The sequence below is a fragment of the Desarmillaria tabescens genome (genome assembly GCF_030435595.1).
Source record: "Desarmillaria tabescens strain CCBAS 213 chromosome Unknown EV420scaffold_68, whole genome shotgun sequence".
Classification (NCBI taxonomy): Eukaryota; Fungi; Basidiomycota; class Agaricomycetes; order Agaricales; family Physalacriaceae; genus Desarmillaria; species Desarmillaria tabescens.
Window position 1 is genome coordinate 169,906 of NW_026848367.1, and position 16,332 is coordinate 186,237.

At 48.5% G+C, this 16,332-nt stretch overlaps 4 protein-coding genes across 4 annotated transcripts; 1 reads left to right on the plus strand and 3 right to left on the minus strand.

The window, feature by feature from the left end:
- Positions 1-245: 245 nt before the first annotated feature.
- On the minus strand, positions 246-1,098 carry EV420DRAFT_1087137 (uncharacterized protein). Its single transcript, XM_060465764.1, has 2 exons — positions 980-1,098; positions 246-921 (listed from the first exon to the last, which is right to left on the minus strand). Exon 2 carries the CDS (start codon positions 801-803, stop codon positions 333-335), a length of 471 nt encoding a protein of 156 aa, XP_060324073.1. The 5' UTR covers positions 804-921; positions 980-1,098; the 3' UTR covers positions 246-332.
- Positions 1,099-3,661: 2,563 nt separating this feature from the next.
- On the plus strand, positions 3,662-5,157 carry EV420DRAFT_1649977 (uncharacterized protein; the record flags this gene model as incomplete). Its single annotated transcript, XM_060478387.1, has 10 exons — positions 3,662-3,786; positions 3,835-3,946; positions 4,003-4,067; positions 4,137-4,146; positions 4,206-4,271; positions 4,322-4,651; positions 4,709-4,774; positions 4,843-4,938; positions 4,988-5,041; positions 5,101-5,157. 10 exons carry the CDS (start codon positions 3,662-3,664, stop codon positions 5,155-5,157), a joined length of 981 nt encoding a protein of 326 aa, XP_060324074.1.
- Positions 5,158-9,443: 4,286 nt separating this feature from the next.
- EV420DRAFT_1087309 (uncharacterized protein) lies at positions 9,444-10,579 on the minus strand. Its single transcript, XM_060465765.1, has 4 exons — positions 10,460-10,579; positions 10,215-10,404; positions 9,977-10,158; positions 9,444-9,924 (listed from the first exon to the last, which is right to left on the minus strand). Exons 2-4 carry the CDS (start codon positions 10,273-10,275, stop codon positions 9,670-9,672), a joined length of 498 nt encoding a protein of 165 aa, XP_060324075.1. The 5' UTR covers positions 10,276-10,404; positions 10,460-10,579; the 3' UTR covers positions 9,444-9,669.
- A 1,164-nt stretch (positions 10,580-11,743) lies between these two features.
- On the minus strand, positions 11,744-12,274 carry EV420DRAFT_1649978 (uncharacterized protein; the record flags this gene model as incomplete). Its single annotated transcript, XM_060478388.1, has 3 exons — positions 11,744-11,868; positions 11,927-12,092; positions 12,149-12,274. The coding sequence occupies 3 exons, from the start codon at positions 12,272-12,274 to the stop codon at positions 11,744-11,746; spliced, it is 417 nt and encodes a 138-aa protein (XP_060324076.1).
- Between the last annotated feature and the right edge of the window lie 4,058 nt (positions 12,275-16,332).

Genomic DNA, 16,332 nt, shown 5'->3' on the forward strand with positions numbered 1-16,332 from the left:
TTCTGGCGCTGAACAAACATTTATCTGTTGATTCCAATGTCCAAGCCCACGTAGGACGACATGGTTGGCTGTGGGTGGTTTAGAAGCAGCGTTATCGTCAAATGTGCCTTTGGGTATATTCTTCCTGACCGTTACTGTCGTCGTCGTCCTACCCTCCATGCATTGACCTCTACCCCCTAGCACGGCCCTCCTTTGTTACCACCACCCTCCTCGTCATCGAGCTGCTAAAGTGTTCCAATTTCGGTCATGCTGTGTTCTCGCTACAGACAAAGATCTTTGATCTTTGATCTTTAGACAGATTCAAAGTTACGAAATCCCGTGTGTAACATCGATTAGGCCGATAGATTTGTATCGGAGTGGTGCTGTGACGAAGTACAATAATCGAATTGGTGATAGTAGTAGACAGGCACGACAGCTGTCATTGGGTTGATGAATATTAGCACGAACAGGAGACACGCTGGGTCTGATCGACAGGCATGGAAGTAGTTCGGAGAAGAGAGCATATACTCAGGTTCAATCGCATCCTGTCTCCTCCCTTTGATATCCTCCATCAAGACTCGTTTGTAATAGTCCGAACCCATAGTCGTTATCCCGCCATTTAGTGATGTCGGAAGGGTCAGGGGTCGATAACCTTGTAAGTGTAAGGGCACGACCGAGCTGATGATTCGCGTGTTGGGTCTCTGAGACGAGCATCCCACGATATGGGAAGCAGTTGTATTCATGTGATACGAAACATCAGGCACACGCGTAGTAAATGAGATGGATATCTTGTGAAGGAAGGAAGCGGATTGGGACATAGCCATTGCCAAAGCCGCTGGTCACGGTTGTATTGAATAGTATAGCGAGCATGGACGGTATTGGGCAGGGCGTGGGAAAGAGAGACCGCGGTTCTTGACCGTTATTGACATTCTTGTTTCATGTCTATATAAAGGGTCGCGAGTTGGACACAAAGTCAAGACGAAAAATAAATGATACGCACGATCGATAGCTCAACGTGACGATAGATCTCGAAACTCCTTTGACGCGTGCCGCGTAACAGAGTAACGTTTAGTGAACCCGTAACATCTCGCCGTTGATATTGAAGACGAATGTGAACCACGATCATGGCTGCTGGTCAGAGTCTGTGAGCAAAAGTAATGGAACGATCAAAAATGACGCACATGGGAGGCCTCACGCCGACGGTATGATCAATCCATTCTTGACTCGATAGGCGGCCGACTTTTACTCAGACAACCGGACATCTCTCCTTGCTGTCAACAACTCCAATCTCTAGCTTCAACTTCCCAGCAGTGCGATCAAGAGCTGTAGACGTTCCATAGGTCAGGTAATGTCCTGTCGAACGTTGAAGTAGATAGATGCACTTGTTGACGAAATACCACGCGCAATTACACGCTCGCACCGTATCTCGACCACTTCCAAGGAGAAATCGCTGGCCTTGATATCCTAGACGACTTTGCAGGAATACAAAATATGACAAGCAGAGATGTTGACATGCCAGGCCGCCTTCCAATGAGAGTTCCCCAGTATCTGAACGATCTGGTAAAACGTTCGAAAGGAGATAGATGGCATTCGAGGTGCGCTACTGGTCTAGGCATCGTCCGGAGATGAGATTTGAGACGAAGATCGAGCAGGAGGATTGATTAAGATTGGTGCCGCATTTCGGCAAATGTGCCGCGGCACAAATCTAGTTATCTCGTCATAGCCGGCTGCGGCAACACTTCGTTCACAGTCAACGCGAGTCGGAGGATTTCGCTGCTGTGTGTATTTGTCGATGTCATGATCTGCTTATCGTATCTGCTCCATAGGTACCACTTACAGATATCGAACTCCAGGAAACAGATCCCTTGAAGAAGCTCTGGAAGCGGGTTTAGGATGGCCTCCGCCGAATGTATCGATTCTGTAACGGTCTTCCAAGGAGCCAGAAGGCATGCTAGACTGCCATGGGGACAGTTCCACAGCGCTGTTCTGACTTTCCTCCGAAAAGTCGACGCATCACCGTCAAATGATTTGCACGGGCTCAATCACTTCCCCCTCAAAGACGCGTCGAATCCTCACCAGTTTCCCTCTGTTCCTCGTGAATCACCCGCCCTGACCCGAGCCGTAAGCCAGGTCCGTTTTGCATACCAGGACTTCTAAAGTACGGCCAACAGTACCTGAACTCAGACTGGTCTCGAGGAAGAGCCCACTCTGACGCGTGCAAACCCTGTCGGCGTACCCGAACATCATATCCGTACACTACAGAGCCTCCAACAAGAAAACGCAATGTCTCCTCGGTGCTGGAAAACCCCTCCGTGATGATCCATTAACTCCTCCCCTGTACCAACATCGCCAACAGGTCTCACGGACAACCCTAGAACCGAGGGGGGAGACAATATTGCCATCTATTACGCCGGGCACAGTTCGAGCTACCACTGTTCAGAGCATTTCTCCACTAGACCAGAGCCCAGTGATGTCTGTCCCCATCTATGCTCTGTACCATAGCGACCAAATTCTCTTTCACAGAAATATCCCCCGTCGGTGGGCATGAAATCACGTTCGGTATTAGATCCCGAAATGGGACTACGCGAAATTCTTCGCCCCCAATATGTTACGCACTCAGGCAGATAAAATGCTACCTCACCATCAACCTGTGCTGTCCAAAATTTGGGACCCGGATATGGGTTCCCGCAGCATGTATCTTGTAGGGACCATCAATATGCGAAGTGGACTTTGACGAAAGGGTACGGCAGGATTTTTGGTATGGGCAATCCGACCGGGGTCCCTGTTTCTGCCCGCATCTCTGGTATCACTGCCCATAGTCCGACATTGTACTCCATATTCTTCTGCAACAGTCCTATTCGAGTTGTCGGACAATACGAGCATGACGTTCTTGGGCTTACCCCATCGGTGAAACTATATGTGCACCCAACACGATTTCATCGGAAATAGCTTTCATTGTTCTGCCCACCAACGTGGTGAGCTCATTCTTTCTCCCATTCCACTGTATCTTCACTCATCCTCCCTCTTCAGATTCGCGAAATCGGAGAGAGCGTATGTCTGCTGTTAGATCGGTGCTCTGCTTTACAAGTGGATACTTATCCGCTTTCGTTCGACTACACCTATGAAGTGGTGGGCCATCGCAGGGCGTGGCATATCCGAGCCCTGAAATTGGGGTGGGCTGCTCTGCGTGGGCGTGACACAAGATTCATATTCGACGCAATGACAAGACGATGAAATTAAACAATAGAACAGTAGTGATTGTATGCCGTCTCCCCCAGAGACTAAATTCACCCCCAGATCCTAAAACGGCAAACAGGTCATAAACGACAAACAAAACATACAGAAGGAAAGACACACTTTCGCAGTTCAATGCTCAAAAGAGAACGCGTAGCAAGTGTGCCGTGTGACATTACCGTGGGCGACTACGGCATACACGGCGGTTAGCATAGACCGAATCCTGTATACACAGGACTCGGAGCCTTCGGTGTGGAAAGCCCGCTTGCTAAGCAAGTTTTCAAGCCTGATGATGCCTTACAGCTGACTCCTTCACTACTCTGTCGGAATTGAACCTCCACGAGGTGGAATATAAAATCCAGCTTACTGGAATGAACTTTTTACAGGTCGAGTTCTGTCTACCTTTCGAGTCTTAATTGCTTCTTGGTTATCATCTCTTTGAGCTACCATGCGCTCTATCTTGTCTAAGCTATCGATGTTGATTCTGGCTGCTGTCCAGCTGCCTCGCGCATTGGCAGCACCTGGCACCAGTCGACGGTCCACCTGCACAGAGCCAACTATTCGTGTGGAATGGTGACTATTCATCTCACAGCATCGATGTATTTCTAACACCCCTTGTAGGAATACATTGACAGAAGACGAGAAGGCGGCATACTTCGCGGCGGAGCTCTGTCTCCTTGAGGCACCTGCTCAAACCGACATTCCAGACGTCTTGTCACGCTACGATGACTTCGTCAGTTTCCATTCATAATATCACTCTAATCGTTTTCATGTATTTCTATTTGATAGGTTGGTACACATCAGCAGCAAAGTGATTTAACAGACGGCAATGATTTCTGGCATGTAACTGGACAGTCAGTACTAGTCTTTTATTCATCGTCGTATACTATGCTTACCTAGGCTCTCTATGCTCTATTGTCCAGGTTCTTACATGTATGAACTATCATTTTCATCCTTGAGTTCGGGGCATATGGTCTAAACTCATATTTCAGGTCCACCGTTATTTCGTCTATGCCCACGAAACAATCCTCCGTAACGAATGCGGATACACTGGTGCTGTACGTCTGCCTACGTTTCACTCTAGTTGTCAAACGAATAATATTTTCAGTTACCGTACTGGAATGAAGCTGTTGACGCTGGTGCATTTTCGACCTCTCCCGTGTTACTAGACTTTGGAGGGAACGGTAGTGAGGAAAATGACTGGGCTGTCATTGACGGGCCTTTTGCTAACCTCTCACGGTACCTGGGCACTGGGACAACGAATACGGAGCACCTCCTGACGCGTGAAGTGAACGAGAACGCCTCACATCTAGCTGGACAGACATACGTTGATGCTTTGCTTGCCCTTGACACGTTTGCAGAGTTCAAAAAAGCTTTGGGTGTTTTAAGCACAGAGCTCGGGATCCATGTCGCAGGGCATGGTGGTGTCGGAGGGGATGTGCGTGCTTTTCCATATACGACTCGGATGCCTTTTCATCTCGGTATCTTTTGTCAGATGGCCGACGTTACAACTTCGCCTAATGATCCAATATTCTGGATGCATCACGGATATATTGATTATGTATGTTCAGTTTAGATTCGTTCACGTGTTCTTCATGGGCTGATTTTCGAGTCGTGTGTCTGTTAAAGGTTTGGTGGAAGTGGCAGGGCGACAACGAGACTCGTATCAATGATTTGAATAACATCGGGTATGAGTCGGAGAAAGAGCCTGCGACCGGTTATGTTGTACGTGCTATCGTGTTTCTGTGACAAGATGTACTAAACGACATATCAGGAGACCACCGGAGCTACCGTGTTGTATATGTTCGACATTCTTCCTAATGCAACGGTATGTGTTGGACTTCTGTAACAACGCGACTTCTGTTGATCCTTCTGACTGCAATGTAGGTTGCCGACGTGTTAAGCACGGAAGATGGTTTCTTGTGCTACACTTTTGCGGTTTGAAAGACGGATTAAACTTGAGCTTTTCCCTATAACCTCACTCCAAGGGATCCTGTTTCTGGTGACAATTTATCTATGGACTTTTTAACTTTTGTGTTCGAACGGACAATGATACAGATTTAATCCCTGAGGCCACGGGAACGCCTACGCGTTCCAAGTTCTTAGCCTTCCGTGTGATCCGTTCTCCCGTTTCTTGCGTTTGTCCCATGTCGACAATTCGACGACCCCTGGCTGTGTGCCTGATCCCTGGCCACTATGTTAACCAGGATGTCTTCACCGCATGAAGGGGTATCCACGATTTGCTGTAAAGTTTTGATATACATGATTGACAAACTGAATCTCCAGTAACGCGTCGATGAGTATATGATGCAACGCTTTCAAGGATGCATAAAACTTACTGTTTAGCCTCATGGATATATTGTACAACAAACTGCAAGCAAGAACTTGATATTAAACGTATCTGGGATGGAAGTCTCTAGGCATTGGTTTGGCGCTTAGACTTATCATCATCGTCACGATACAGCTTGGTCATGATCGTAGTTCTGTGTTCGTGTTGATTCAGCCATAGCGCCTGTCCAGACAAACCACGGTACTGATTAATATCCCCTCCCTTGATTGAGTTCTGGGCCAGAAGCGATGAAAAAGTTGGGCATCAACACCTAACAAATCGCAAATGATAACGTCCCATGCCTGCCTGCCGACCAAGCCGCCCCCACACCCGCAAAACGCTGAACTTTTGGATAACGAAAGTTCCGGATGGATCGTGGTGTCCCGATAATGTCGGGAATGCTCGAAGGGAGAACAGCAGGTCCAAGTATAGCCAGCTTCATGGTATGAGCGTCTATGGAAGAGAAATCTAGATGGGATAGTGAATGGCCTGGGTACAGTATAGAACCAGCTTGCATGATCGAATCGCATCCAAGGAGGACCGAGAAGTGAAGCACTGCACTGGCTGGTGCGTTTTTGATGGCGTAAAACGGGATTCTAAAGAGTTTTGATTTCAGCTTCAGTTTTTATGCCCCCGTTTTGAGTGCTGAAAAACGAGAAGTTATCTCAATTTCATTGTTCTATAAGGGGAAAGGTTTTTCATACCGTTTTACAGACGGCCTTTTCAGGACTGACAAAGGCTTCGTTCAAACAAAACCTTTTAAGGTTTCGTTATTCACGATCTAAAATGACCCGGCCCCTGCTGTGAAGACGGGTCATTTCCTCTGCAAAACCTTGTGTGTAATTCCTCGTCCATTTTTCTCCTGAAGCGTTAGCCTGAAGACGCCCATAGTCCAGCTGGCAACGATGAAAAGACCTGTTTAGCGTATTCTGCTGCAATCATACATCTATTCCTAGGCATAAATGATCGTAGCCAGAATTTTAAAAGGACGTATGCTTGTACTAGAGGCAAGCCGCCATAGTCGGGTAAGGTCTTAACAGGCGCTCTAAAAATTTTATACCTAGCTTAGTGTATGGTGGTTGATCTGCTACAAATCAAACTTTACTTACCTGAATACAAGCGGCCCCTGGAACTTGCCGTGACCCTAAATCTGCATCAATAACGGGACTGAGGGGTAACATGTCGCGTCCGATTTGTTGAGCAAGGCGAGCGTTGACCGCAAGCCTCGGACTATAATTAGATTACCGGTACATACCTTTTTAGTCTATTTTTTTCGTCGCGACATCCGAGTGTTCAACCAACGTCTTCACACTGAGATATATATTAATACTTACATATATTCTATAGAGTCGTGTTTTCTCTCGCAACCGTGCCTCCCCTTCGCGTACACCCCGGTCCACTGCCCAAGACGATTTTTCCTCCGTCTCAAGGAATGTTTCTATACAAGTTGCGGAGATCAACATTCTCGCCATCTAGCGGCTCTGCAAGTGGCAGCCTTCATCTTCCTTGTCCTGGATGTCTACATCACTGCCCTCCTTCCATTCCTCCGTCATAAATGCCACTCTGAGCGATTCCCGGTCCAAATCCATTACGTCCCTCTCATGTACATTGCACGAGATTGAAAACGACCGTGGCAGGTGGTGATCGGGTTTCCAATGCGGAGCGCAATGACGAGTCATCGGCTAGAAGGACGTTATACAAACCGGATGGCAACGATGTAAATTCTAGAGGCTTTCCGCTTGAAAATTAAGCAGACGATGATGATGAAAGATAAGTGGAGAGACGCATTCAAGTGTGAATTAGGGCCTAACATAGCCGGAAGATACCCCGGACCGGGCAGTCCTGAACATCGAATACAGTGTGCAGTCTTTTTCATTCCTACAGATACTGGTTAGTTGATACATTGTAGCTTATGTCTAATTACCTGCCTTCTATCTGTTCCTTTCGTTCCTGATGACCACGCCTAAACTATCTTGGAGACAGCTTTTTCTCCGTCTTCCCGAGTTTTATGTGTGGTAGAGTTTCTCGCCGTGACGCGTCTACCGCTTTGCTTGGCACTGAACGTCGACAATCACCAAAGGAACGAGTATCTGATGGAGAACCAGTGCGTTAGCACTCTCTACATGAATTATTGAAATCCATGTATGGAGGAGCTAGCGAGTGTGGGCATTGATTATTTGGGACCTATGGAATGATCTCCACGCTTCGTCTGCAGTTCTGCTGGTTTGGCCCTTCGCACTGCGTGGCATCATATCAGCGATCGGTCAAGAAGGATCAATGGTGAATTCTCAATCATTGCTGTGGACAGAATCGCCGTCGTCTCGTCGTCACCGTGGCTCCTTTTTGATCCCGGCTGGTTCTTTTGCGTATGCGCCATAATTCCAAAAGTGAAAGCACCATCATCGAGAGAGATTGAACGGTTGAAGCGAGTATTCCTGGATACGGTGTGGTACGTAAGAAAGACCGTTTGTTAGTTTTTTGATATCCGAGAAGGGTATGGGAACGACTCACGGCCACTTCATTACTTGACCATTTTAAAGAGGAGCGGAGGAAAATTTCCTAAAAAATCCGCGTGCCCCGTACGGGAGGAATAGAGTTCGACGCCTGTATCATTCCAACGTTCGATCACATTATCGATCTTAATATGAGAGTCGTCGCAAGGAAACGCCCCTGCATGGTTATGCATTCTCCATTCCAAATTCCGGTGGATCTCAATTGGCATAAGAAATCATGCGTTGTCAAACGCATGAACGGAGACTTTAGCTTGGGCGAGAAAATACGATAGAGCCTTAGTTTCCGGTTTTACTGAAATATGAAAGGGCGGTGTGCTGTGACGTTTCCTTCGCAAAGGTTTGCCTTTACACAACGGTAGCACAACAACCGGATGCTCGATTTGACCAGGGGTACATATCTGTTGGAGGGCCGCAAAAGGTATCCCTGCCTAACCCGCTACAAAGCTCGCTAAACTGTCCGTGCCCGGCCTCCAAGCTAAAATCGCTTAGCTGTCTCCGTCCGACAAAGAGAGGTCACTCCCAGGTTCAGGGAGGAGTCGAGATCCGCTTGAGGGATGGGCCAGTTCTTCCGTGGATGTTTACCGGATTAATGTACGCGTCACGAAACCGTGCGCTTGTTATCACTTCTCTTGGTCCGCGCGCGCGGTTCGCCTTGGATGATGCCCCAGTCACCATTGTGCAGAGATAGCTGCTGTCTGCTGTCGTGATGCGCTTCATCGAGAAGGCAGGAGATCTGGGACCTGTGGCATATCAAGTCCGAGCCGCGAGGAAGGATGTTATAACGTGTTGATTTGGAGCTTTAAGTCGATCTCAGTGAGGGATAAAGTCGATTTACAGCCGGTCACACGACGGTCGGTGAAAAGGTTTTTTTTTTTTTTTTTTTTTTTTCATTTGCAAATGCTATCTCGTTAGACGTAGTAAGAGGACGGGATAATAAGAACTGACTGTAAGTATCAACGTAAAAGAAATACCTCAGCATCGAACAGAAGACAAACGTATCTGGGCATTGCCACCATTTAACTTTCTCGAAGCTGTGCAAAGAAGATAACAGCATACAAGAGGCGATCAAAATTGGGCTCTTAAAACTACGCTGCGAGCGTTCCTCCAGAGCTGTGTAGTATACTTGTGTATACTTGTTCTCTTGAATGAAGAACAACCACATCGTACGGGAGGATGGTAGTCCGACGCCTGTATCATTCTAACATTCGATCCCATTATCAATCTTGATGAGAGTTGCCCCAAGGAAATGGCCTCTTCTGGTTATGCACTTTCCGCTCGTAAATCCGATGCCAAGCGCTGAAATAAGGACTTTGGCTTCGGAAAGAAAGGACGGATAGAGCCTTAGTTTCCGGATTGACTGAAAATGGAAGGGCGGTATGCTGTGACGCTTTCTTCGCAAAGGTGTGCCTTCATACGACGGTACTAACAACCGGACGCTCGCTTTAACCAGGAAATAGGTGTTTCGGGAGTAATAGTCGCCTAAGGTATCTCTGCGTGACCTTCTGGAAGGCTCGCTAAACTGTCCGTGCCAAGCCTCCAAGGCAAAATCGCCTAGCTTTCTTCGTTCGGCAAAGAGAGGTCACTCCTAGGCTCAGGGAGAAGTCGAGTCCACTTTCAGGACGGGTTCAACCATCCATGGCCTTGCTGTAGGTACCGTGATGCCGTGACCCCACTCGTGCTTGTGATCGCATCCTTGGTCCGTGCGCGTGGTTCGCCTTGGATAAGGCCCCAGTCACCATTGTGCGGAGATGGTCGCGAAAATCGTGATACACTTTCATCGAGAAGGTAGGAGAGGCAAGGCTTTCCAGGGTGTACGATGTTCCAAGTCGGAGTTGCGAGGGAAGATGTTATAACGTGCTGGTTTTGGAGCTTTGAGTCGACCTCAGTGAGAGATAAAGTCGGTTTACAGCCAGTCGCGTACCTCGTCAGACGCAACAAGAAGACGAGATAGCAAAACCGACCGCAAGTTCCGAACATCCCAGCATGTGTGCAACCGAACAGTTAACTGAATTTTAGCGTATCTGCGCATTACCACCATTAACCTTCTCGGAAGCTGTGCAAAGGTGACGGCGAACGAAGTTGAGCGCGAGAGTCCTTCCAGAACTGCGTAGATGCCTGTGAATACGGTGTTCACTTGAATATGAGGTATGGGAACGAACCTTCATTGCAATCAGATTCATTCTGAACAGCTCTGAGCCGTAGGATCCAAGGTAAGTGCATGATGCCCTGTCGCAATTGAAACAAAGCGGACAGGAGGTGGAATCACATCTGTAAAGGTCGGAGACGAGCTTATGAAGCGGGATCCAGAGCATTAGAAGTAGCATGCGTCGCAAAAACAGTATCGAGTATCTATAGGAGATACATCAGATCAGAAAGAGGAGCGGATCAGGACGTAAGTACGAACGATGTGCTTGGCGAGCTCGACTGCTCCCTCTTCAGATCATATTCCCAGGCATCGACAGCAAAATACCTTTCTTTCGCGAGTGTCACCACCAAGGAACCGACGTATCCTTCTTGCTCGATATGGGTCTTTTCTTCCACTTGTCGGTGCCTCACTGCTCCCGACCCACACGATCTTCATCCTCCTATTTCCCGCAGTCCTCGTCACGGTTCTTTGGAGGATTGATGTAGACGGCCGCGGATGGTTTGGTATCCGTGCCTTTGGGTATATTGTTCCCGGCGGTTACTGTCGTCGTCGACTGTCCTGCTCTCCATGCATTGACCTCTACCCCCTAGCACGACCCTCCGTTGGTCACCATCCTCCTCCTCGTCTTCATGTTTCCAAATTGTCGCATTTCGGTCGTGCTGCAGACAAAGATCGACGATCTTTGATCCTTAGGTAGATTCGAAGTGACGAAATCCCGTGCGTAACATTGGTTGATGCCGATAGATTTGTGGTGTAGCGACAGTGCATCGCCGAGTACGCAAGTCGAGTTGGTGATAAGGCACGAAGAGAGATTAGCCCAGGATTGGCAGAAACTGTGCGAACGTGTGACCCGAGGAGGAGATGAAGGAGGGTAGCTACTAATCCTGACTCGGATGGCCGATCTTCAGTAGATGCAGAAGTAGTCCGGAGAATAGAGCATATACCCAGGTGCGTTCGTGTCCTCGGTCTCCTCCCTTTGTGCCTCGTTTGCACTAGTCCGAACCCATAGTCGTTGTCCCACCAATTAGTGATGTTGGAAGAGTTAGGGATCGATAGACTTTTAGGTGTAGGGCCACGACCAAGCTGATGGTTCGTGTTGGTCACTGTGCGACGTGACAACATCAAGCACATGCGCAATGGACGAGATGGGATGCGAAGAATGTCTTGTGTGGGGAGGGGCGAATTAGAAGCTACTGGTCACAGTTGCATTGAACAGTATAGCGAGCATGGATCGATCATTGATGGTATTGGGTAGGACACGGGAAAGAGAAATCGTGGTTCTTGACTGCTCCTGTTTCACGTCTATATAAAGAGTCGCGAGTTGGATACAAAGTCGAGACGAAAACTAAACAATACGCACGATCGATAGCTCAGTCTGACGGTAGATCCCGAAAACCCCTTTGACGCGTGCCGCGTAACGTTTGGTGAACCCAGAACATCTTCAACTTGCCGTTGATGTCGAAGATGAATGCGAACCACGATCATGGCTGCTAGTCGGAGTCTGTGAGCAAGAGTAACGGAACAATCATAAAATGACGCACATCAAGGCCTCTGCCGGAACGCCCGACTTTTACTCAGACAGCCAGTCATCTCTCCGTACAACCAATACTTCCAACCCTTAGCTTCAGCCTCCCAGCAGATGTCATAGCCAGCATCGCGATCAAGAGCTGTAGACGTTCAATAGGTCAAGTAATGTCCGTCAAGCATTGAAATAGATAGACGCACCTGTTGAAGAGATATCAAGCACAGATCGCACGCAGTCGTCGTAATTCCAAGGCGAATTCGCAAGTCTTGGCATCCTAGACAAATACGAAATATGACCAGGCCGCCTTCCAATGAGAATTCCCCAGGTCCTGAACGTCCTGGTAAAGCATTTGAAAAGATATATGTCCTGACCAACGAGGCATTAGCAAGAAGGTGGATTTTCACAATGAATTGAAGACGCACTCGCACACGACGATGATAGTGCAGTAGCTCATAGCACCGGATGGCGGATGTGAGGAAGAAAAAGAACATGACTCCAGTTGGCCAGACCCAATGCGGTATGCGGTGGTGCTGAGGAAAGACAGTCATCGTCGCCGCAGGGACTGGTTCCGGCAAGTCGGTAACACGAGGAGATCAGTGGAGATGCGTTGATGATGTGGACTGATGAGGCCTAGGTTTCGACGCGTCTTCACGGTCAAGGTCGGTACCCGGTTGAAGAGGCCGTGGGCAACCCATCCCTCCTCCACTGGTCACCGGTCAAATTTCAAAGGTCGCTTCGTTATATCCAGGCTACGACGTTCTTTCGTGCTCAGGGGGATCCCTGTCTGTCGGTAAGAGACTCGGCATGTGGCTGGCATACTAGTGCATGGCGTCTCCTTTTCTTGAAGCGTGCGATGTGGTCGTCGAGTGTAGTTCGGGATGAATGGCGCATGCGCTATGACTTTACATGCTCCCACACTTGCACCAGTTCCTCGCACTTGATCCAACGGTCATATTGTACAGGTTTATGGGCCGGGACACAACTGGGCAGGGAAGCACCGGCAGCCCTGGGATATTCGATGTCGACGCGAAGAGGTGAGCACTTTTGAGTGCGCTGACTGGTGCGGACTAAACATTATTAGATGAATATCACGGTGAGGAACTGTAAGCCTTACCGAAAATTGTACACTCCCAGGCATGCTCCCGAGTCAAACCATCAACGAAACACCCAGAGAACTTTCGCTTCTCGCTGCAGACAAGGTGATTGAGTACGAAGAGCGCTTGACATCGTAAACGGACGTACTGACAGCCAGAGCTCCCTATACCGACACCGAAGAAGGGAGTAGCAGCGATTTCATTTGAAGGGGGTCGGAATGGACTGGAACTAACAGGTATTCATCTGTGCATTCCAACGCGGTAGGAGGGCCGAAGGTGATTTGGTAGCCGTGCTTGTGGGTACATTGTTCCCGGCGATTACTGTCGTCGTCGTCGTCGTCATCGACTGTCCTACCCTCCATGGATCAGCGCAGCGCTCAGCCCCGCTACCCCCTAACACGGCCTTCCATTGGTTACTATCTCCTCCCCGTCTTCGAGTTTCCACATCGTCGTATCAGATCGACGTTAACAACGTTGATCTTTGATCCTTAGGCAGAATCAAAGTTACGGTATCCCGTGCAGTGTAACATCGATTAGGGCCGACGGATTTGTAGTGGTGCGACACCGAGGACGAAATCGCGTGACGGTAAGTGGTAGACAAATTATCGTTCGGCGTTGTAACCTTAGCATTAACATGAAGAGGCCCTGGCAGGCCTGGCAGAGAGTACGAGCGTGACCTGTGACGAGTTTATTGAACACAGCCGCCGCGTGGACTCCAGGCCTACCGGTCCGAACTACGCCGACACTCAACACAAACACCACTACCGAGTGCAACCAAACTCTCTGTGCTTCCTGTTTCTGCGTCGAAGCGCCGGGAAGGATGATTCCTAGCATCAAGGACGGATAACCGATGGGCGAAGCCTAGATCACATCGGCATACAACGCGTGTTACGATTCCTGTCTAACTGCAAGTTTTCCTTGCTTTCATTGCAGGATAATCATTCAACTTACTTGCAGGGATGGTTTGAGTCGCGATGTCCATTCCTACTGCCGTGCCAAAAAATTACTAGTACTATTGGCGTGCCGGAAGGAAGAGGAATCGTATGCCGCTTCTTCACTATCGACTCCGATGTCGGAGGAAGGGCAGACCAGCTGTTTTCGCTGATTGAATAGCCTGTGCATACTCCTTCATTCTTCTTTTCCTATAGTGTTGGCCTGGCCAGATCTAGACTTCCTAGCACCAGAATTAGCGAGGACGAGGCATATTGCAACTCTCTGGACGTTCTCATGGATCAGACGATCATCTAGATCGCCCTACGCCTCCTGGTGGTAATGGGGTGCATGCGGCTTCTACTGCAGGATGATCTCACCACGTTGGCGCTCTCTTCGCTACGTTTGGAGCCGTAACAAGAAGTACTTCGACACGCAACCTTACGAAGGCTCGCTACCAAAAAGCAGCCACGCTCAGATACGAGGGTGCTTTCCATATACTGTAATCCGCTCATCGAATCAGCGCCACTCATAGATCCCGAGCTTCAGGAAATACATCCTTTGACGGAGTATCGCACACAGAAGTTTGGGATGAACTCTCCAGAAGACATCCTCGGGCAGTGCCGGTGATGGTGCAAAGGAATCTATCACTTCTGTCTCAAAGACGCGTCGAATCCTCACCAGTTGCCGTCTGCTCCATGTGAATCACTCACCCGGACCCGAGGCGTCCACCATCGACCCTCGTGCTCATTCTCGTTGTCGTAGGCCCATACCACATCGACGCATGTCGTTTTTGGGCCGCTCTCATCGGCATAGACGCATACGAGTCTATGCAATCCTTTCTAGGGCTGTGTACCAGACACATTCTCAACAAAGACACTCCTGATTGATCTTTCCCTATGTCACGGCTATTTCGTTTCGCATACTATTACTACTAACTAGGACTTCTGCCACAATACACAACAGCACACTGATCTCGAGGAAGAATCCATTCTGACGCGTCTAAGCCTCCTCACCCTAGAACCTCCCACAAGATAGCACAATATCTCGGCGCTCAAAATTCCTCCCGTGAACACCTTCCCGTGCCAACGTCGTCGACCTGCTTCCCAGTCTTATTATATAACAACCTTGATGCCACACAAGTTTGACGTGAGGTACGAACGGCTCAAACTCTGTGTCTGGCCAAGTAAAACGTAGCGAACAGAGAGATCTCTTATCCCAATGATTTCGTCACTTTGCCCCAGTTGCTTGGCTCAGCAAAGTGCGCCAAACTTGCGCTATTCCGTGCAAGAGTATTTTCACTTCGTTCTCTCTCGTTCTCTTCGTCTCAGTAGCTCCGTTACCCCTTCGCTCTCGTTTGACCCGCCCACCTACTCCCTTATTTATTTGTTTGGGTAGCACCTGGTCGGACGCTGCAGCTACGTCCTTTCAGCTGCTCAGATTTCAGGTTTCCCCGAACAACTGAGTTCTCGGCTTCCACTGTTGCGAGTTTGAGCTTTCGACATCTCTTCATCCCTGTATTCACCCTGGGACTGGTTTCATTGCCAGTCTCCTCCCTGCTCAACTCCGAGTTCTCTCCCCCCAAACCCAAGAAATCAAGGATTTCTTGTCTCGTACCTCAAGTTACATCCCGAAATCATCTATACTATACTCGCTACATCACTACTCTAATCTCACTTCCGCAGCTTCACTTGGGCTCTGCCGCAAAGAGAGAACACACACCTCTGCTCCCAGGTTCAACACCGTGATCGGCCGTATCCATCAGAATGGAGAAGAAACACGATAGTCGCGAGTCTTATTCGTACCATTCTTTGATTCGAAAGATTGGACGTAACCCCTGCGTTGCATCAGGCTTCGGATGTATAATGGAATCCAGAACTGTCTTGCTTCAATCCTTCCAATTCTCTCCCGACAATATCGCCTTGAATTTTGCACCTGTTAAGCCCGCTAAAGCACAGATGTAATAGCTGTTAAAAATGGTTTTTAACGGCTATAACAACTGCAAGGGAGAGGGATATCTACGGTACTTGAATAAAGTTGTCCTGCGTGCTCGTAATTATCAAGTCCTCTGGCACGTTTTATCAGCAGGTACGCATGACATAACTGAGCATGCGGACATCATTCCCCCCGAGCATGCGCTCACCGAATTACCTCCGTCATCAGCCGCCCATCAAATTTGCTGTGCCGAGCCTTCTGTTCATCACCCCGCACGATGAGCTCAACCATATAGTGTATATACCTCAAATTTCACCCCAAAATAATAGAAAAATGCGCAATATATAGATTAATTTTGTCCATTATGTTTTTTGACCTAAATAACATCAAGTGGCCTCATGAGATAGGGAAAACTATCAGAAATATGTGGTAAAAAGAGTAATAGGGGGATAGAGGAGACATACCTGGTATTTTACATTTCTAGTGGTTGGGGCGGGTACTCCTGTTAAATAACAGATGATATACATTGTATAATCATGTGTACAAAACTCCATGGCTATCCGAAATTTATTGAAGGGGATATGAGCAGATCATTCTGCAAAACAGGAGGAGCACATCCCCAATTTCGATGTTACAGTCATCCTATG